This window comes from Epinephelus fuscoguttatus, linkage group LG10 (genome assembly GCF_011397635.1).
Source record: "Epinephelus fuscoguttatus linkage group LG10, E.fuscoguttatus.final_Chr_v1".
Lineage (NCBI taxonomy): Eukaryota > Metazoa > Chordata > Actinopteri > Perciformes > Serranidae > Epinephelus > Epinephelus fuscoguttatus.
Window position 1 is genome coordinate 6780156 of NC_064761.1, and position 22451 is coordinate 6802606.

Consider the following 22451-nt stretch of genomic DNA (forward strand, 5'->3'; position numbering starts at 1 on the left):
GGTATTGAAAATGAAGAAGAAGATGTGGAATAAGATAGATGACATCTCTGGTTCACCTGCAGTGATTTAAAACCCAGCCCTTGTCAGTCTGATAATGTTGAAGGAGTGCAGTGCCAAACCAATGGAGCCTCCCCGTTTAGTGAGTATTTGGGGGCATTTTTATTTTAATACAGTATTTCCATTTTCCACTTTATAGATCTACTCTGCATCATTTTAGAGGGAAACACTGCTTTTTAGTGCACTCCATTTATCTTACAGCTAGAGTTGATCTTACACAGAGCATTTAATCAACTTGTAAAATTTGATGCATTATTATAGATTAAACTACCGTATAAAGTAGATTTAAACAAGCTCCACCTCGGCCAAACGCTGCTCACATATTAATGCATCAGCAGCAGTAATCCAAGAATAATTAAACAGTGATATAATGTATTATAAAAATGTAATAGAAGCACTCACACAAGCCATTTTTCTGCCAAATGCTTTTATTCTTGATAATACTTCTGTACTTTGATGTGCTACTTTAACTCAAGTAAATGATCTAAACATGTTTTCCACCATTATCAAAACAAAAGGCAATCAAACATTTAGCCATAGATAAAGCAACATAAAGCACATATGGTAATTGTAACTTAAGCAACAGACCAAATATTGAAAAACAATAATACATAGTGTTACAAGCAAATATAAAAGGCACATAACAGGCACAAAAACATGCAAATAAGCCTCATATTAAACATACATGTGACAGTATGTTTTGATCATGATGTGTCCTAATGATTTAGTATATCAAAAATTTCGTCCTGTTTTCATAACAGTTTTAATCAGCCTCGTCCTGGTTGGTTACAGTTATACAGCATAGCTTTTGCATTTTAATCACACTACTGCACAGTGGTATAAATTGGACTCTGTATGAAATATATGACCAGTATTAACTTGAGTAGCTCTTTCATACTGTACAGCTCGACTCCACGCATGGTTAACAAACAATTTAGAGCTTCCTGTTCCCCGATGTGAAATGATTCAACCACAGCAATTCATTTATGGACTTCCTCTGAGCATTTTGAATCAGCCTAATGTACACACACACATTAACTCTCCTCAACTGATAGGGCAGGCTTTTGAATTGCAGAGGCACTTTCTCCATCCTCCACCCAGAGCTCCATCAGTGTGGGTTGAGATGGTGCACAGCTGTGGTCAAACAGGTCAACCTTGTGTGAGCCCAGAAATGAGGCAAGGAGGGAGAAAGTGAAGAGAGGAGAATAGATAAAGACCGAGTGGAGAAAAAAAAACAAGTGCAGAAGACAGAGGGATAATTGGAGGGGCAATGGAGGGTGAGTGGGAGAGGGGCGGAGGAGGGGGAGGACAGGAGGGGAGGGAAGGCTGCCCCTGTGCTCACATTGGTAGTTTTGACTAATCACATGCAGCTGAAGCTGTGACACCGTACAGGATGGGTTTTTACAAATGGAAGCACACAGATAGAGGAGGGGGCAGGGAGTGTGTGTCTACACGTATACTGTATATGTATGTGTGTGTGTGTGTGTGTGTGTGTGTGTGTGTGTGTGTGTGTTCCAGCAGTAGTCTATATGTCTTTGTCAGAGGACACAGGAGTTAAAATGGGGTGTGCAAGAACCAAAACCTCCATCCTCCTCTCCTACTGTTGTCCTTTCAGTCATCTCTCCTCACTCTTCTGTTGTTGTAGAGGCCAGAGTTTACTTTCCTATCAAGGGGGCGGTTTTATTGTTGGACAATGCAGTGTTTATGCATCACAACATGCAGAGTGGTGGTAGTTGTCTTGGCAGACAATCCGTTTATATCCAAGACTGAATCTATAAAGGGCCTGAGATGAAGACGAGACCAAGACTGACAAAAATCTTCAGACCACATTTTATATCAGTTGGATTTCAATGTGATAACAAAAGGAAATCACCAGTGATATGGTGTATTCCTAAGTTGAAAAGTACTGCTTGCAATTTAACAGTGACAAAAGATTACCACCATCATGAAAACATAAAAGAAAGACATTTAATCACAAAATGAATGTTCATGCTCTTTGCCACCTTTCACATCTTGAAGCTTAAGGGGATAAATGTTTAAGAGGCTCCTGTCACTCAATTAATCTATCAAAATTAAATTCTTATGTCTCAAGTATTATGAGGCTTAAGACCATCTGTAAACAGGACTTTGCACATAGGCCAAACCAAAACCAAATCCAGTTTGAACAAAAGTTAAAGTCAGAGTAGAGAATGAACTACTAACATAGTGCAGCCTGTCTGGTGACAAACTTAATTTTAAACAGCATTGAATCAAGCTGGTGTTCAAAAGCAGCACCAGAACGTGATGCAAAATTTTAATTCATGACATTTATCTCCTGTTCTTTCTTCCTTCACTTAATCCATCGTTCCTCCATCCTGTCTCCCTCCCCTGCAGGAGTTTGATCCTGAGGAGTTCTACCATTTGTTAGAGGCAGCAGAGGGCCATGCTAAGGAGGGTCAGGGCATTAAGTGCGACATCCCCCGATACATCATCAGCCAGCTGGGCCTCACCAGGGACCCCCTGGAGGGTAACGCCATCTTAGCATCAACATTTTATTCTACTGTATTTTGTGTGTAGTGAGACCACGTTAAAAACATTTTCTTTGTCACTTGATTTTCTAGATAATATCTCTTCTGTCTCAGTTTGGTAACTGATACTTGTGTCTCTCTGCAGAAATGGCCCAGCTGAGCAGTTATGACAGCGGGAACCCAGAAACCCCAGAGACTGATGAATCAGTGGATGTGAGTACACAAGCATATCATTATCATGGTTATTAGGTGTTAACATCTGTCAGCATTAAGTTATTGAAACACTACCTGTGAAAGGAAATGATGTAAAGGTTAACATTTTCAGTCGAGGTTTCAAGGTTTCAATTTTCAGTCATTCAAAGTTCATTTCTAATAGCTTGTCACGTTATTTATTTATTCTTAAATAAGCATTCCCTTATTGATTATAAAATGCTTTCTCATGGTTCATGTATAACCCATGTGTTTCAGGGTCGAGGCACCACAGTCCCAGCAGCTCCGCCACCGACTAAAACCAAAACACCTCGCGAGGAAGACTTTGAAAACATCAAGCTCATCAGTAATGGTGCCTATGGGTGAGAAAAATTTACACCTTTGATATTCTAATATTAATGAATATTGATGCATCACAAAATAACAAATCAACAGCTGAAGTAAAGGGGTTAGATTACACATTCTAATAAATAGCTTAAGTCAGTATTAGAACCAAAACCTCTGCCTTTCCCTGTGCAGCGCTGTGTTTCTGGTGCGTCACAAGGAAACCCGGCAGCGTTTCGCCATGAAGAAGATCAACAAGCAGAACCTGATCCTGAGGAACCAGATCCAACAGGCTTTCGTGGAACGAGACATCCTGACGTTTGCCGAGAACCCGTTTGTTGTCTCCATGTTCTGTTCCTTCGAGACCAGGAGACACCTCTGCATGGTGATGGAGTATGTGGAGGGTGAGATAACTATCATCCCAGTTACAGTTGGTTGTTACTGGTTGTAGTTGTATTGTGTTTGATGTGGTGACTGTCCTCTGTAGGTGGAGATTGTGCCACGCTGCTGAAGAATATCGGAGCTTTGCCGGTCGATATGGCTCGTATGTACTTTGCAGAGACCGTCCTCGCATTAGAGTATCTTCATAATTATGGCATCGTACACAGAGACCTCAAACCTGACAAGTAAGACACAAACACACACACACTTAATGAACACCATTATTTTATATTTACCATATCAGTTCAATTTTAGGATGTGTTGCCATATTTCTCTTAATATATGATTTGAAAAATAATATTTGGAAAGATTTCACACCTAATGTAAGGAAGTAGAACTGTGCTGATCTGTATTTTAGTGTATGTATTATTACAGATCAATGTCACTTAAGAGGAGTTATCATTTTTGCTTTTTCTTGAAGGTCATTTTTTTAAAAGTTAAGCACTGTTTGGGCTCAAACCTTTCATATTCTCTCCTGCAGTCTTCTCATCACCTCCATGGGACACATCAAGCTGACAGACTTCGGTCTCTCAAAGATCGGTTTGATGAGTTTGACCACAAACCTGTATGAAGGACACATAGAGAAAGACACCAGAGAGTTCCTTGATAAACAGGTACCTGCTCATGTCTTTACTTTTTAGCATAATTCTTTATAGCCTAAAATGATGAAATTTGCAACAGCTTTTCAAAAACTTTGGGCTATTTTTTGAATTTTGTTGATGCTTGACAGTATTCCAAAACTGCAGAATTGCATCTATGTAAAGGAGTTTCTGATAATCATGGGATGTCTGTAGGCTCGTCTTTTAGCTGCCAGCCAGTGAGTTTGTCAGAGAGTTAAATGCACCTTCGTAACTTTTTTTACTAAGAATGGTAAAATTGGGAAATATATTTTTGTTTTTTGCAGACAAATTGTAAGATCATGGACATGTAAATATATAATTATATCATGGGAATAGGTTGAATTTTCCCAAATTCTGTTGCCTTGCTGCCTGTTGTCCAAAGCTGATTTTTATATGTTAATCAGGTGTGTGGCACTCCTGAGTACATTGCCCCAGAGGTGATTCTGCGTCAGGGCTACGGGAAGCCAGTGGACTGGTGGGCGATGGGAGTCATCCTCTATGAGTTCCTGGTGGGCTGTGCTCCCTTCTTTGGAGACACACCAGAGGAGCTATTTGGTCAGGTCATCAGTGGTGAGTAGCAGTGCTGACTAATTACAACTGCAATTTAACAACACTTCTCCTTTTCTACAACACAGGTCTTTTTTTGTGGTTATGGTTGTTACTGACATGAGTTTAGACATTTAACTCAGTAGCATCATTGTAGAGCAACAGCAGTAGACAGCTGCTTTACAGCCACAGCTAATCGCAACATGAGACACCAGGGCCCACCCATGCGAGCATTTATGAAATTAAGAGAGAACTCAGAATGACTCATTTGAACTATTAGCGAGTGTAGATGTGTCACCTTCAATTTTAGGGGTCACAAGCCAAAATGTTGTCAACCTCTGATCTAAAGCACACAATCATAAGATTAAAAGAAGGTGAATGAACCCAAACTGCCCCCTACAATAACTGCTAATGTATTTAAAAGTGCATATACATTCACACACAGTAGGTTTAGGTTAAAACAGGAAACAATTCATATAGAAATAGCATCCATTATAAAGCTAGTACATAATTAGTTTTCATGACAGACACACATGGTAGACAGAAGTATAAAAACAAAACCCAGAAGGAATCTGCTGAATCAATTCAGTTTTCTGAACTTTTAGTTACTGTGTACAGAAAATATCATGGGAAAAAGTACATGTTTTCTTATAATATGGATTGAATGCTTAAAAATGGATGTTGTTTAGCTTCTGCTCTCCAGTGAAGGTGTTGTTACAGTATGTCAGTATTGTACTGTGAATGTTTTATGTTCAGCCTTGCAGGCTGACTTGATGAAATCATCAGAAATGGACAGATAGAGTTGTTACTCTACAGCAGAGAAGCACAGGCCTGACTTACAGGGAATAAAATCAATTGTGATTTCTCCTCTGCGTTCTTTTCTCCTTTGAATTCCCTTTGATGAAAGGGCAAGTCAATGATCATAAACCTGTATTGATCCCTGCATGTCTCTTTTATGACTGTCTGAGTCTGTCTCTCCATATTGATGCACTATGGTGATAAAGAACTGAGGGCCTCCTTGTGCCTTGAATGTGTATTGTATTTTTATCTGTCTGCAGGATGTTTGTCAGTGAGGTGTATCGTGCAGAGCAGAACTCTGGGGTGCAGTCTATAGAACTAAAGTTTGATAAAATGGTGTGATGCAGGAACAATAAACAGAAACTACTGAGATTCACTGGAGCAAGATTATTTTACACAGAGACAACATATTGGTGGGAAGATGGGTGTGTGTTCAATAGGCAAGAAGATAGAAGCATGTGAGATTTCTGAAACAGTCATAGCAGCTACTGGTAGCCAGTGATGGAAGAAATACTTACAGGATCATTTTGGATGAACTTTTTGGCTTTTTGTCTACTCCTGTCTGACTGTTTTCAGAAACATATTTTGCTCACTGTTTAACAGTAATAGAAGATTGTTTGTTAGCTGCTGCCATATTGTTTCCTGTGTCAAAGCGGCCAAGCCTGCATTATATCACCTACCACCAAGAGTGTTTCTTGGTCTGGTGTGGCGCAGTGCATTTTGGTAGTTGTAGGTTTTCTACTTCTTGAGCAAAAGAAAATTCCCAAAGCCCCTTTTCTGTGTTTTCTCTGATCATGTAGCTCCAATTTCAGAAGTATTTGCATCTTTTTACTAGGGCTACACGATGTGCAAGAAAAAGTCTGCATATATTATGATTATTTTAACAGATATTTTGATCGCAGTGTGAGTTGCAATTTTAATGTGGTATGTTGTGACGAGGGTTGCAACAATATGAGATTTTCACAGTATGATAAAATATCACAGTATCACGGTATTACAGAATTTATATTATTATCAGTCAGAATGACCGTTAAAGGAATGAAAATGGAGGGGTTCTTTTTGGTTTAATGTTTTATTACTATAATTGAAACTTGAAACCATTTTGTAATGGAAGTATGTATAAAAAGCCTCCCCATAGAAAATAACTAAAATAAAGAGGAGATTCTTCATCCTGTTGCTTTTTTTCCAATATCATATATAAGCAAATGTGCACAGTATGATAACCGTCAACTTTTACATCACGGTATACCTTGAAACCGATATATATCACTGCAACCCTAAATGTGACACATTTTACATTTATCCTGTGATCTGGAATTTGCACTTGGCCAAACTGCAATGTTGATAATATTATCCCTACTTTCTACTGCAGAGACAGCCAAGTTTTGTGAAAACACTATCTAACTTGCAGTGAAATACTTCTTGAAATATAGTGTAGGTGTAACCAATGTTACCAATCACTGATATTTTTTTGTGTTGCCATAAGTGTTGATATATATTTGACAGAAAGGTCTGGAGGAAGGGGGAAATGAACCAGCAGTCCACTGGATCATTTCTTTTTTGTTTTCTCACTAATATTTTCTTGCTCTAGCTGTGCATGCAAGTCATTGTATTGATGTGTTGTTGATGTTGTCTTTTGTATTTTCTTTTTATGTGAACATTGGCTGCAAAACAGATTTAACCTGGAGGTACAATAAAGTGAACCATGAACCTTGAACCACAGATTCATGTGTTTACGCTGTGCTTATGTGTTTGTGTTAGATGAGATCATCTGGCCGGAGGAGGAAGAAGCTCTGCCTCTGGAGGCGCAGGACCTTATCTCCAAACTGCTGAGACAGAATCCTCTGGAGAGACTGGGCACAGGTAACACACACACACACACACACACACACACACACACACACACACAAACACTGTAGTAAATATTACTGAAAAGTTTCTCCAGGAACCTTATTCTCTATGTGTTTGTACTTTCTGTTTTTTGGGCTCTGCTGTCTTGTGGGTTGCTCTTTGAATCTGACATTTTGTTTTTACAGTCAGAGTTTTAAAATGAAGGTGCAGACCAGGTGTTTGGCCCAAAGCTGGTCAAATCTGATTCTGTAGCTGCCGATGTATGTTGTCATCTTTCTCTCTTTGTTTCCTCTCTCTTCTATTCTCCACCCTCTCTGCCCTCTCCATCTCTCCTTCATCTCCACAGGAAGTGCCTTTGAGGTGAAGCAGCACCCGTTCTTCACAGAGCTGGACTGGAACAGCCTGCTGAGGCAGAAGGCCGAGTTCATTCCCCAGCTAGAGTCTGAGGACGACACCAGCTACTTTGACAGTATGTCTGACAGCTTCATCCAAACCTCTCCCACTCTGAAACATCTTACATCATACTGTCGTCAACACACAATCGAATCACTCTGTGTGTGTCTCTCTCAGCTCGTTCTGACCGGTACCACCATGTAGATTCAGAAGAAGAAGACGACACCAATGATGATGAACATGTGGAGATTAGACAGTTCTCCTCCTGCTCACCTCGCTTCAGCAAGGTACCACAGCTCATACATTCATTCAGTCCAGTAATGACTAAAACATGAAATATTGTAACACATATGCCATGTTGATGTCCAGGTGTACAGCAGTATGGAGCGTCTGTCTCTGCATGAGGAGAAGAGGACTCCTCCTCCCACCAAACGCAGCCTCAGTGAAGAGGGAGGAGATCGCATCGACAGCTTAAGCGGACTCAAGTCAAGAGATCGATCCTGGCTGGTGGGATCTCCAGAGATGTGAGTCCTTCACCTCCATAAAACCACACTGCACTTGTTCCTTAAAATGTGTCTTTTTTATTACTTACTTTGAATTATGTTTAATCTTAGAGAACAAGAGGAAGTATACATTCCTGCAGTTCTTTATTAGATCATAGAGAAAACAAAATCTTTCTTTATGTTTTAAAGTGCTCTTATAGTCTGTTTTAACTCAAAGTTAGGTTGGTTTCAGTCAGTTAACTGCTAGCATAGCCTTAAACATCTATTGCTAATGTTGCTGTGGTTACCTGCAGTTAAATGACCCTTGAGCTGTGATACAGACACCTACCAGCCAATTAGTATTTTTCATAGCCATGGCACAAGATGTCTCAGTGTGGTCTGGTATGTAGTTGCGTGTTGGTGTGCTGTGTTTTAGACATGTACATGTTTCTCATCTCCTCTCCAACTTCACCTCCCCAGCCTGCGGAAGCGTCTGTCTGTTTCAGAGTCGTCCCACACAGAGAGCGACTCCAGTCCCCCACTGACCGTCCGGAGACGCTGCTGCTCAGCCATCATTGAGATGCCACGCTTTGCCATCTCCTCAGAGGAAGAGGGAGGCCAAGGTCAAGGTAAAACACAGGAAGGATGTTGTGATGGACTGTGGTCACCGGCTGTCAGGAGGAAACTGTCCTTCAGAGTGACCCAGAAAGAATGGACAGAAAAAAAGAAAATAGTTAAGGCTGCTTTACTGAAGGTTGTGTAGAAAACAGTGCCTGGGATTTTGACCTCTGCTGGCTTTTTTCCCCCTTCCCCATGCACTTTGGAAGTAGGTAATGTCCATCCATACTGATATCTTAAACTCCCAAAATTTAGACATGTAGCTGTAGAAAGGTAGGGAACCCCCTGAAGTAGCAAACAATATATTCTTAGATTTTTCTGTTGAAAAAGAAAAGATGAAACACAAACTTAGCCTCTTTATTGTTGTTCTCTCAGGTGCAGCTGGAAGTCGTAAGAGTCCCAGCCTGTTGGGTCCAAGTGCAGTGAGGGGCCCGCGTAGTGACGAGCTGCCCCTTGCTATCCCAGAGCTCCCAGTTGAGAGAGAGCTAAAGCTGGATGAGTCTCCCACTACACCAAGCTCCTCCTCCTCCAGTCAGCTGAGCAAGGCCACACTCACACGTCAGTACAAACACACATTGTAGAGTCACTATGTGTTTAACATGCATGCACAGTCGAAAACCTACGTAAAACCTTCTTTACACCTGAGCCTCATCTCTCACCTTCCTTTGCTCCTACAGCTGGTAGTTCAGGGGACGTGTGTGATCGTGGTCACAGAGGTAATGGCAGTAATGGCGGGGCCAGTGGAGCTGCTAAAGCTGCAGCAGACAGCGACTCTCCATCCACTCCGAGAGCCATCAGCGACCTGGCTGCTCGTAGGGCTCGTCATCGGCTGCTCTCTGGAGATGCAGACAAACACACAGCGACACCGAGCTCCAGACCACTCAACAAGGTCATCAAGTCGGCGTCTGCCACCACTCTGTCACTGATGATCCCTGCAGGTCAGTGCGTCAGGTTGAGAGGATGGAGATACTGCTGCTGAATGCTGAGGACCAGGATGACATTTAATGTCTATTTGAAAAATTCAAATGCACAAATCTAGTGGCTCTGATCTGGGCCACATCTGGTTTTTAGATGTGGATTCCTTACAACATAAAGTTGATTTATTGCAAAAAACATTATTTAGTAAGTGTGATCCTGGCCTGACAAGAAAACAAAAATATATTGAAGTACCTAAAAGACTCCATGGACTCCAGCCTTACACATACTGTAACTGTACTGTACTGACAGATGTTTATTATCTCTCTATTCTTAGACCACCATGGAGCCTCTCCGTTGGCCAGCCCAATGTCGCCCCACTCACTGTCATCTAATCCGTCGTCGCGGGACTCTTCCCCAAGCCGGGATCTGTCCCCAGCCGTGAGCAACGTCAAGCCCGCCATTGTGATCCACAGAGCAGGCAAGAAGTATGGCTTCACCCTGAGGGCCATCCGAGTATACATGGGAGACTCTGACATCTACACTGTACATCACATGGTCTGGGTGAGTCCCAAAGAGACACTAATGCTGAAAAAAAAATCCCTGTGTTCACTGGGATTATTCAAAAAGTTTGAGGTGTCAAGCTCATAAAATTAGAGTTTGTGACAGTAGAGAGATAACAAGCAGACAGTTTTATAAACCACCTTGTCCTGAATGTATAAAATGAGGAGTTCAGATGTCAGGTGCAATAAATTTAATAGAAAATAAAACGTGTTGAAGAAGAATAGTCACAAAAGCCATTATAATACAGGTATTAATATCAGATAAGTGTGTAAGTGTAATTGAGGTATATCTGATACAGAATCACTGTATATGCCAGTGCTGTTGCTGTGGACTGGGATTCTTGTTGTTGACAGAAGATGGCAGTAAACAACAGGAGAACAGCCTTAGCATATAGGTCTTAAATATATCTGCCTTTGTTCCATCCTCCTCATTCTCTTGGTACCTTCTTTCTTTCTGTCTTTCCTTTGACCATCTCTCTTTCTGCTGGCCCTCAGCATGTGGAAGAGGGCGGTCCAGCCCACGATGCAGGGCTTAGGGAGGGGGACCTAATCACCCACGTCAACGGAGAACCAGTTCACGGTCTGGTTCACACAGAGGTGGTGGAGCTCATACTGAAGGTACCAACATAAACTGTTAATTCTACTTTTTGTATTCCAGTAACTCACCTCTTTTTTTTTAATTACTGTAAAGTCATCCTAATATGAATCCAATATTTTTTATATTGCACAATATCTACTAAAAATAGTGGACCTTTAGCACAAATAACACATTTGCCATAAAAGAATATAACTTCCAAAATTAAAAACAAAATGAAAATTAAAACAAAACATGTAAATCTAAATCCCTAATCTCTCATCTCTGTCTGCCATCTCTCAGAGTGGTGCCAAAGTGTCCATCTCTGCCACCCCGTTTGAGAACACGTCCATCAAGGTCGGCCCTGCCCGAAAGACAAGCCACAAATCCAAGATGGCAAGACGCAACAAGAAGACCAAGACCAAGGAAGGACAGGACAGGTGGGACACACACCTGTGTTGTATCAAACATCACTTTGTGTTTTATTTAATGTGGGGAATTATTGTGTGAGCTGTTGTGTGTTTTCTCTCTTGCAGTAAGAAGAGGACGTCTCTGTTCAGGAAGATCACCAAGCAGGCGTCTCTCCTCCACACCAGTCGCAGTTTGTCCTCCCTGAACCGGTCTCTGTCCTCTGGGGAGAGCGGCCCAGGCTCGCCCACACATAACCTGTCACCACGGAGCCCGACACAGGGCTACAGGTCCACGCCAGACTCCGCCCACTCAGGTGAGGGACAAATGCTCACCTGTACAGCAATAAAATCCTGATAATATTTATTCGGTGGATGTCAGGGGTGTGATGAGTCGTTTCACAGCTCAGTATGATATTTGAACATTTGAATGACCATGAAATTCTGTATTGTACCATGTACCACTGTACCATGTAAATTATATATATATATATATATATATATATATATATATAGATATTTATATATATGTATGTATGTATATATACATATATATATATAGATATATATATATATATATATATCTATATATATATCTATATATATATATATATATATATATATATAGTATATATGTATATATACATATATATAAAGTGCTGTACATGATTAAAAACAAAAAGGCTACTAAAATCTTTTGCCTTCACCTACACAAACCTAAACCAAAGACTGAAAAATGTACAGCTTAGTGTAATGTCTAGGTTAGGTTAGTAAAGATAAAGACAAGGCCTCCAACTAATGATTGTTCTAAATATTGATTAAACCGTTATTATGTTTTCCACTAATTGTTAATTGTCTATAAAACCTAGGGATATTCCTAATGACTAATTTCATTGACGTTTTCAGTCAAAGTTGAGCACTATTCAATGAATAAGGCCAAACATTGTCCAAAATATATTTGTATATTATAAAACCCATTAAAGACATATTTTTCAATAACCAAGTCATATTTAAATGCCCCTGAAATGAGTGGCACTTTGCACCGTGCATTATGAACATTACACATTATCCTACAAAACGACTCACTAAATAACTTTACAAATAAGATTTATTTACTCTGTATTTAACGTCCCAACACATCTCTATTCAACAACACACACACACACACACAATAAAACTCTCTCTCATGCATGGTTGTGCACACAAATTGACACAAATTTCCTTTCTCTCAATCCCTCAGTTGGTGGAAACTCATCTCAGAGCAGCTCCCCCAGTTCCAGTGTCCCAAACTCCCCGGCGAGCTCTGGCCACATCAGGCCCAGCTCTCTGCACGGCCTCGCCCCAAAGCTCCAGCGCCAGTACCGCTCACCCCGACGCAAGTCAGCCGGCAACATCCCCCTCTCCCCTCTGGCCCGCACACCTTCACCCACCCCTCAGAGCAGTTCACCTCAGCGCTCCCCCTCCCCTCTGCCCAGCCACGCTCTGGGACAGTCTGCGGTGGGTCAGTCATTCCCTGTGAAGCTCCACTCCTCCCCTCCCCTGGTGAGGCAGATATCCAGGCCCAAGAGTGCCGAGCCTCCACGGTCTCCGCTTCTCAAGAGAGTGCAGTCAGCCGAGAAACTGGCCTCCTCCCTCTCTAACTCCCCCTCGTCTCCCTCTGGGGTGGCTACAGCGGGGGAGAAGAAGCTGGCGGTGGGAGCGACTGTAGGGAGTAGGAAACACAGTCTGGACATCTCACATTCAGAGTTTAAGAAGGAGATTCTACAGAGAGAACCGAGCCTAACGAGCCTTCAGGTATGAGTTCATCACACACCAACCAACATGATGACAATATTTCTTTAAAGAGATTATGGTAATGTCCCTTAATGACAGTATTTTTTATCATTATTATTATAATTATTATTATTATTATTATTATTATAAAAAGAAATTAGCAGTTAGAGATCATCTTAAATGATGTTAAAGCAGTGGTTCTCAAATTTCAGAAATTAAGATGTTATAAAACATGACATACCTAAGACAAAAATGATGAGTTTGATTTGTTTGTTCAAACTAAAATAAGAATCACATTTAAGCTTACCATTAATGCTGTTGTTCTAAATTACCTTAGATTACCTTAGATGTGCACTTACTCATGTCCCACAACAGAGAAATCTATAACTACACACTCATTTGTTATTTTGCCAGAGAGCAAATCTCAGTGTGAAAGCCACCGTTTCTGTCCGTAGCTGCTCCCTTAAAACTAAAATAGGTACTTTTATAGAAAATAAATTTTTGTCATATTTGCAGAAACTGACACTATGTTGTACAAGTAGTACACGAGACGGATAATCTGTGAAAAAAATCAGGTTCCCCTGGCTTCTTGTAGTGTTCCTAATGGCTTTTGCAAGAATCCACTGCACCTGAACAAAAACAACCAATCAGAGCCAGAGGGGGAGTTTCAGCAAATATAATAAAAAGTCATTTTTATGAAAGTTACCCCCTGTAGTTTTTACTGTGCAAATTGTAGGATTTCTATATCAGTATGAAGGCTTTCAAATATATTTTGTTTTATTTCTTACTCCCTTCAGGAGTCAGCCAGCGAGGGTCTGCTGTCCTCAGCAGGACGCGGCGTGGAGAAGGGCAGCCTGCAGAAACACTCCTCCTCATCCAGGAAGTTAGGGCGTCAGGAAGGGGACAGCGCCCTTAGTTCGGTGTCTGGCTCGCTTGGACTGGCCCCAGGGAAGAGCAAGCTGAAGGACAAACTATCTGCCATCCGGCAGGACAGAGCCGAGCGGAGAGAATCACTACAGAAGCAAGATGCCATCCACGAGGTCGATTCATCAGAGGACGAGACAGATGAGGGCTCGGAGGACAGCCAGGAGGGACGCAGGGGAGCGACCTTCACCCCACCTCCCCTGCTGAGGCCCACCACTGTGAGAACAGGCCCTGGAGGCACTCTGCCCTCCCTCTACCTCTCCCCCTGCACCCCTCATGCCACATTCACCCACACAGGATCCTCGCAGGTAGGCAGGCCCACCCCCTCACACAGCCTCCCCCCTGTAACAGAGACGAAGCCCACTCAGAGCACCTCCTCTATGGGAGTAAAAGACACAAGTTTGGCTTCATCTACTGAAGACAGCGTAAAACAAGAGAGGAAGGTCCTGGAGCCGAGCAGTATGACAAAACCCACTCAGGGCCCCCTTCCCTTCTCCACCCCAGGCAGTGCATTCATCTCAGTCAGCAAAGACACTTTCCTCAAGCCAACTCCTCCACAAGACTCAAAGAGTCTCAGGGGGAAGACTGCACCATCAGAATCCAGGGCAGAGGACCAAACCCTGGACAGGCCTCGAACCACAGTCCCCTCTACCACGATCACTACCAGTACTACCGACTGCAGAACCACCACTAGTACCACAGACTCCAGAACTACCACCAGTACTACAGACTGCCGTACCACTGACAGCCAAGAGACACCTCGCACCTCCTGCTCCTCTCCTGGCATCCCCAAGGAGAAGAAGGAAGCTGACAACCGGAGACTATGTGCTGCTGCTGCAAGTCTGAGTGCAACATCATCGTCCACTTCTGGCTCCAGCTCCAGTTCCAGCTCCCCAGTTCCTGCCCCTGAGAGTGCTGTGGACAAAGTTGTGTCCCAGCTTGCAACAGTAGCTAAGAGTGTTCTGGGTCCTGTCAAACTTAGCACCGCTACAGATAAGAGCCAGAAAGACCAGAAACCATCCAGATGTGGCACCACAGAAGTCCCACCAAGTGGTCCCCTTTCATTTTCCTCGAAACAGCTCCCAACTCCTCAGTCACCTCTTTTTTCTGAGTCCCAAACCAGACCGAAATCTGATCAAGTTGCCTCTCCAACCACCTCCCAGAGGGCTGCCAAATCCTCAGTCCAGAAAGACTTTGCAACCCTGCTGCCATCGTCCTGCAAGGATGTCCCAGAGAGGCCCACATCAGGGTCTGCAAGCAGGGAGAACGCTGCTATGTCTGCATCTGCACAGCGGCTGGGTGCAGCTGCCACTCAGCCTGCCCTCACCACACCCCCCAGCTCCTCTGCAGCATCTGAGCCACAGCGCAAGAGGTCCGAACCCCAGACTACAACTGCCAACGCCGCATCCGCCTCCGCACAACAAGACAAAGCAACCAGCAAGAAGACGTAGCAGAAAAAAAAGCAAAGAACAAAATGTACAGATCACACCACTCAGTGCTGGCTTGAGGTTTTAGAACCCACACAAACTGCATGTTTGGAAGAAAACATATTAGTAACTTCGCACTAATCAGAGAGTTTGACTTTCAAAGCAAAAGAAGGGTGCAGAGAGAGACAAAGAGCTATCAGAAGCAGAGACAAATGTGGTAGTCCTAGTTCCATTCCAGGTGTTCTGTACTCTTAATGTTCACGTGAGTTATTTTGGTGTCCTGACTCTTTGGTTTCTGCTTTTAGAGTAAATGCCACGAGGAATTGGTGGAGGGTTTTTTTCTTCTCTTTTTTGCAAACATGTATGGGGCTAGAAATAAAGAGTTCAGTGGTCCATGCTTATACAATTTAACATGCAGATACACACCTGTCTTGCTCACAATGTTCCTGTGCTGCCTCATTACTTTTTACCTTGATGTTTGGCCGATCCTACAAGCATGTTCTTCAAACAGATTAGGACGGGATTCCTCCCGTCCCTCCTTTCCCGCCAATGTTAACCCACCCACCAAGAAGATTGTATCTCAGCAATAAAGTACAGCATATGTTTAGCAATCAGTATAAATGCATAGCAGTGTTTATAATAGGACTAAATCTGCACCGTCAATGTAAACTCAGCACCCAGCTAACTAGGCCAAATTAAATCTTCCTCTTGCTGTAGTCCCTGGTGATCCGACAATGCAGGCATGCAGAAGGCGAGATGTATTCCCTGAGCACAGATTGCAGACGTGGTTCAGTGTTTTGAGGGTATTCCTGGGAATGTCAGTGGTGGATTAGAATAGTCTTTCTGCGGATCTACCAAGACTGCGCTCAGGCACAGATCTCAACCGACAGTTTCAATCTCGTACTGAAACTTGTGCATTTGCTTGCCATTTTCCACAACCCTAGGCATTTGTTTCTACTAGCTAGCACAGATCTTATTGTAGCTTATTATTGAGAATGAATATCTGTTAGTATATATTGTTAAAAGTTAATCTGCTGTCAGAATCTGAGCAAACATTCCCAGATCTGTTTCAAGTTCCAGTTCTTTCCAGGTTGATCTTTAAACATTTGGAAAGCAGTGATGGCCTAGAAAGTAGGAAAATTTGACTTTTGACTCCAACATGTGACCGGTAGCTAAGGTGATAAAGGGTTTGATTTCAATTATTAAATCCATTTTTAGATTTAGTGTTTTAATTCATACTTTTTTCTTTTTTTTTTGCTTGCTTGTTGTTCTCATGGCACATTATTGTAGTTTCCTACAAATGCTGAAAGCTAAACATAAATGCATTCAATAAGGGATTTGAAAAACTTCACAATCAAAAAGCCAATTCAGTACTGGATACAGACCCAATAAAATCTTATCAAAACCCAACCCTAGCATATTGGCATTTGCACAGTTACATGGTTATTATGTTTCTGGATGTGTTTTAAGTCAGAACTAAAAGAAAATCTTTTACAAGTCTTGTATTGGTCACCTGCACACACTTCCAAAAGCAGAAACAGCTTCACCATCATGGTCAGACTGTTTTATTTAGAACCACTCTTCTGTCGGACCACCACCTTTTTATTTCTTCGCCCATCAGCCTCTGAAGGCTGCGGTAGTTTTATTTGGTATCTGGACCAACTTGCTGTGTTTTTTGCCTCTAATGAAGTGAAGTCATCAGACTTTACTTTTGTACGTGTGTGTGTGTGTGTGTGTGTGTGTGTGAGGGAGCGAGCGTTTGTTAATTTGTGCATGGTTATTTGTGTACATATATATATAAGAATATTTAAAGTTCTGTTGTGCAACTGTTTTATACCCTGAGTGTGTGTTTATGCGTGTGCGTTTTAGGATTAACTTTGTTCGGGACACCCTGCTACCTGTGTATGTGGCTGAGCTCTCTATGTCTTCTGTGTCAGGCGTCAGGCTTTGCACAAACCTTTGAGCTCATTTTGTCAAATGTAAAAAAAATCACTAAAAGGAAGCTGGTCGAGATGTTTGACCACTGACTGCTGTGCTGGGTTGGAGCTCCACTCTGCTGTTGCTTCAGAAGGCAAACACAAAAATGTAGTTAGCCTGTTAAAATCAATCCATCATGGTGTGTTTTGTTTGTTTGTTTGTTTGTTTGTTTTGATATACCACCTTTAATTTTTTCAGTGTTGTCCTGATCTTTTCCCTGATTCCTACTGTACATTTGAAAGCAAGAAACAGATTGTTTTTGTTTTGGTTTCTTTGATATTTTTAAGAAAATCACCCTTCATTGAATGCACACCCAACCCAAACCTGGTGTGGGTCCGCTCCAGTTGTGCATTTGAACGTTTTCTGAGAAGTGGGATGTTCCTCTCACAAGTTTAAGATGAACTAAACCTCCTTCAGTGTTTTGTGTCTTTATGGGGCTTGTGTCGCTGTTGGAGAGAAAGCAAAACTCACTGGTTACAGTTTAATTAAGAGTTTTCAAGCTCAGTTTAAAGGACACTGTTAAACTGATATCAACACTGACTGTGGCAATCTCTGTATTATGTTTACATGTTCTTGCTTTGTATCTTTGTGTTTTTTTGTTGTTGGTTTTGTTTTTTTTTGTCAATGGAACTTGTTGCCTGTAGCAATCAAACCTCCTCTGACAGGCTAGGATAATTACCAACGTGTTTAGGTGACTCCTGATCATAATGTGGTGTGTTAGTATTTAGCTGTGTGATGAAGAGGTCACCTGTGATTGAGGACGTGTAGAAAGGAGGAAGATTCAGCGCAACACATGTTAAAATCATCTCTGCTCTTGTTTGCGTTGCGCTGGTTGTCTCCTGGTACTGCAGAAGTGTGTTAACAGGTGTTTCTGTGGAACACATCAGAGGTGTTGAGACTTGCGGGGAGGAAGCAGCGTCCCATCGTTTGAGCTTGTGACCTCTCAGGATTTACCTGCAGTATGCTTTGGTCAATCAGACAGTCTGGAAGTTGATGACTAATGAGTTTAAAAATGCTTCTGTCTTTGCTGGCGTCAGACTTGAATAGTTTTGTTGATAATGCGACCACATTGGATGTTATTCATACACACAACACAAACTTCTTGCCTCATAGTGTGGTATCATCAGAAAACTGAGATGACAGAGCAGAAATCAGTGTGCGAGTCAGATTTGAGAGCGAGCACGGACAGATTCCTAAGCACTAAAGAAGTTCTAGAGTAAACAAAGACAGAATTGTGAGCATCTGTAAAGTTTCATGCCTAAAAGACAAGTTTGGTCTGAGTGAACATCAAGTCAGGTTGGACTTTGATGGGCAGTTTTGGTTTGACCCTGGTTCCAGTGCAATGAATTACCTGCATCTAAGGCTTACAAATCTTGGGTCTGTTGTCGATTTTGATTCGATGAATGCTATCAAACCTGAAGCTTTCCCCCCTTAGTAACATCAGTAAGCTCATTGTGCTTAAGATCTTAAAATCTGTGAACAGAATTCCCAACTGGTGGCACATAAAATCATGATTCTATACCTTAATCCAGAGCAGTGCGAATATTATCAGCTGAATTTGAGCTCATCACAGATATATCAGTATCACTGCATATATTAGGCGATCAGCAATCTTGAACCCATCGACTATCAGTCTCAATGTGATACAGCCTCTGGGGGCAATGACCAATATTTGGGGGTTCTGGTGTAGCCAGCTGATATTGGGGCTAATGCTTCCTTTTCCATCCATTTTTACAGTTTGATTAGCAACTTGAAACAGGGTCACATAATGTTTCGGCTCATATCTAGACAGATCAGTTAAAAAAAAAAAAAAGAGAGAGAATAAAAAGTTCATCTACGTCAGACGATAGCCAGTAGGTTCTAAGATTGCATTTCTGTCACTGTGTTCCACCTCTTCACACGGACTGTTGACCGTGTTGCTAATAAGCAAAGCCCGCTCAAATTGGTTTTGATTGGTTAATAGTACTCGGACTAAAAACAGAAATCAGAACGCCTCCGATACCAAAATCTGTTGCCTACAGATTCTGCATACATACGCAGACGTCTGTTTATAGAAATAAGGCGATAAGTTACAACAAATGTAAGTACAGAAATGCCAAAGATATGTTCAAGGTCATTCAGAAACTGTGTCCCCTGTACATAGTTTTTAAGGAATCCTTATAAAATGAAACAAGTATTGGCCGATTTATGTCAATATATAAATTGAGCAAATTTCTGCATTGTTGCCTCAAAAATTGACAAAAAAATCCTGTTGAGTTCTACGTGAAACTTGTGTGTTGCTGAATGATTTGTCCCTGTGTGCTCTCAAATCCTGACTAATTGATTACAAGCAGGTTCATTAAATCCTGAAATATTTGGGTTTTGGTTTGGTTGCTCAAGGTAAGAATCCTCCTCATCAGCAGGAGTTCTGATCGGTGCTTTAATCTCTTCACAGTTTCTGTTTTACATTCTGATGAAGCACCGCTGTCGACTTCTGCTACAGTTGTGATTTTCTGCATGTAATTGGAACCTGAGTGTGTTTGTGTGTAATCACGCACACTCCAGTCCATCTGCTCTCAGCTGGTAGTCCTATTAGTGCTACATGGACAGCTGCCACACACACAGATCAATACCTGTGCCATCTAATGTGGCGCTGCCAGTTTCACAGTCTCAACTGACATTATAAAGACACACATACATACCAGTATGCGCACACACACACACAGACACACACCTTCTCCCGAGTGTAAAGATGATGGTCCAGCCATCTGCTGGAGAGTGAAGCAAGTGTCAGGTTCCCTGGTGGAGTCATTAATCTCAAACCCTGAGCCTGTTGACCACACACACACACACACACACGTTGGTCAACACAAATACTACCGGTCTCCTCAGGCTCCTCTGTCCCATCCCAGTACTGTTGGCGGTCGGTTCAGCAGTTACAATTTTGGCACTGATCAACCTCCGGCATGCTTTTTACCCATCATGCACCTCTGCTGCTCTGTGGCAGAGGCCCACAAACCAGACGCACCACGACGGAAGTTTATTTACCAGCTGAGAAGTCAAACTAAGACTGTAATCAGTCTGAAAGTCAGGATTTGAGCGCATGTGTGTGTGGAATTGTGTTAAAATTTTCAGCTAGCTTGGGTAATGTTTGCGCCAAAACAATACCTGCATGCTGGTACAGATACTAAATGGCAAATTCTGATACATTTTTGAGAGATGTAAACATTTTTCAATGTTCAACAGATGCTAAAGTTCTGAAATGTTACATGTCGTACAAACACAGGTGTCTCTATACTCCGCAATTTGAAACTGACGAAATATTTGATTTAAATTAGAAACCATCTGATCAAAAAGTGAATGCTCAAGATTACAAACCTCACTTGATCATTTGATTCCAGTTTCCTTGAGTTGATAATACTCAATGCTGGGACACATTTCAACCTATCAAGAGCTCAGAGTTTACTATACAGTTGCAGGAAAGTGTGCAGACAGATCGTTTGTTTTGATTTATTATATTTATCTTCTTCTGTTCCCACGTGGCAATTCTGACATTGAATAACTTTTGTACATATGACAAGTCCTGTTAAAACCTGCTAGCTAAACCTGTCATGTTTCGCAAGCTCAAGATTAGCCAAAACAGCTGCAGTACACTCTGAGCAGATTTGTAAACTGAAATCCTTGAATTCTCTTACACATATTAAATCCATAATTTCTGTTATCAAGCTGCTGTTTTGTCAGTAAAAAAAAAACTTGTGTATTGACCAAAACAGTGTTTTGAGCATGTAAAACTTGTGCAGATGATTGTTTCCCTGCCTGCTACCAGATATCAAGTCTTGACTTGCAGACTGATGGAAGCATCAGTTATGTTTTTGTCACAAAGGAGCTTCCATACTCCTCTGACTCTGAGCAGTGTAGAGTAACCAGCTCTGTCTGTGAGGCACATAGATAATTCAAATACATGACTTTGGGCATGACGAGGTACGAGGTGAAGCCTTATTACCACTAACACACACACACACACACACACACACGTACGTTCTGAACCACCGTTACATGAGATTCAGTGATGTTTCAATGTGCAGTCCGTCGGTCGTTTCTGTGTCTGAGAGGTCGTCGCTGCTCAGTTGAGTAGCAAAAATCGACTTTTGTGGACTCTTGCAGTTAAGGGCAGTATTTCCCAGCTGTGTGTTTTGTGTTTGTCTATAAAGAGTGATGAAGAGGAAGGTTCAGCTGTGCACCGTAAAAGCTTGAGAAAGACATTAAGAGAGAGAGAAAAAAACATTGCTAGAGTAAAACCAGTGCAATATCTTTTTATTTTTTATTGTGGTAAAAGCATGTTGTTGTCAATCTTACCTTACAACAATAATAAAGTTTTTTTTATGTACATGTTGTTTTTGTCAGTGTCTTGATTGTATTTTACGGTACCCCCTCCCCCCCGCTTTATCTTCACCTTTTATGTGGCACATCATGCTTTTTACATTAAGGCAGCATTTTCTGGAGAGAGATTTCTGCCACTGAGCTTACATAAAGTCAGACACAATAAATGATAAGTGGCCACAGGTTTAAACCGTGCCTCAGGCTGCTGCTGCTATACTGCAAAAACATCCCTGTCTAATCAAGTCAGCTTTATCTGTGACTCAGTCTTTATTTTTTACTGTTAAAAGTAAAGTAGTAAGTAAGTAAAATTAACTCAATAAGTTAATGACATTTGTTTAGATCCAGAACATGGACACACATACAAGAAAAAAAAAAACTCGAGAAAAACAATTTTTAATTTTGTAGTAATTTGTAGTAATTTCTGAGTTACCTCTGTGTACATATTTGCTTATCTCTCTTGAAGCCCACCCAGAGCAAATCACACGTCACACAGTCCTCCTGGTCTTGATGCAGGATCCTCATCAATCACATGTCAGACTTTCTACAAGTAATGGAAACTGAGGTGAGCTCTTTTGTTGTCTGTTGACTCAGGAACGTTGTCCTAAATCATCTGAGATTTGAAGTGAGTAAACTTTTCATGGCTGACGTGCCATGGAAGCATTACAAAGAGACAAGGTTCAATTTG

General features: G+C 41.7%; 1 protein-coding gene across 8 annotated transcripts in view; it reads left to right on the forward strand.

The window, feature by feature from the left end:
- The window catches only part of mast2 (microtubule associated serine/threonine kinase 2), a 221507-nt gene extending 199732 nt beyond the window's left edge, over positions 1–21775 (forward strand). For all 8 annotated transcript variants that reach the window (XM_049586940.1, XM_049586941.1, XM_049586942.1 and 5 more), the window contains 20 exons: positions 2431–2563; positions 2710–2777; positions 3033–3136; positions 3294–3502; positions 3586–3724; positions 4021–4153; positions 4564–4729; positions 7265–7366; positions 7701–7823; positions 7925–8034; positions 8117–8271; positions 8710–8858; positions 9223–9405; positions 9525–9785; positions 10100–10326; positions 10821–10943; positions 11203–11339; positions 11436–11623; positions 12547–13100; positions 13877–21775. In XM_049586940.1, the coding sequence (XP_049442897.1) occupies positions 2431–2563; positions 2710–2777; positions 3033–3136; positions 3294–3502; positions 3586–3724; positions 4021–4153; positions 4564–4729; positions 7265–7366; positions 7701–7823; positions 7925–8034; positions 8117–8271; positions 8710–8858; positions 9223–9405; positions 9525–9785; positions 10100–10326; positions 10821–10943; positions 11203–11339; positions 11436–11623; positions 12547–13100; positions 13877–15454 (4842 nt within the window). In that variant the 3' untranslated portion in view covers positions 15455–21775. The remainder of the gene's footprint in view (positions 1–2430; positions 2564–2709; positions 2778–3032; positions 3137–3293; positions 3503–3585; positions 3725–4020; positions 4154–4563; positions 4730–7264; positions 7367–7700; positions 7824–7924; positions 8035–8116; positions 8272–8709; positions 8859–9222; positions 9406–9524; positions 9786–10099; positions 10327–10820; positions 10944–11202; positions 11340–11435; positions 11624–12546; positions 13101–13876) is intronic.
- The last annotated feature ends 676 nt before the right edge of the window (positions 21776–22451 follow it).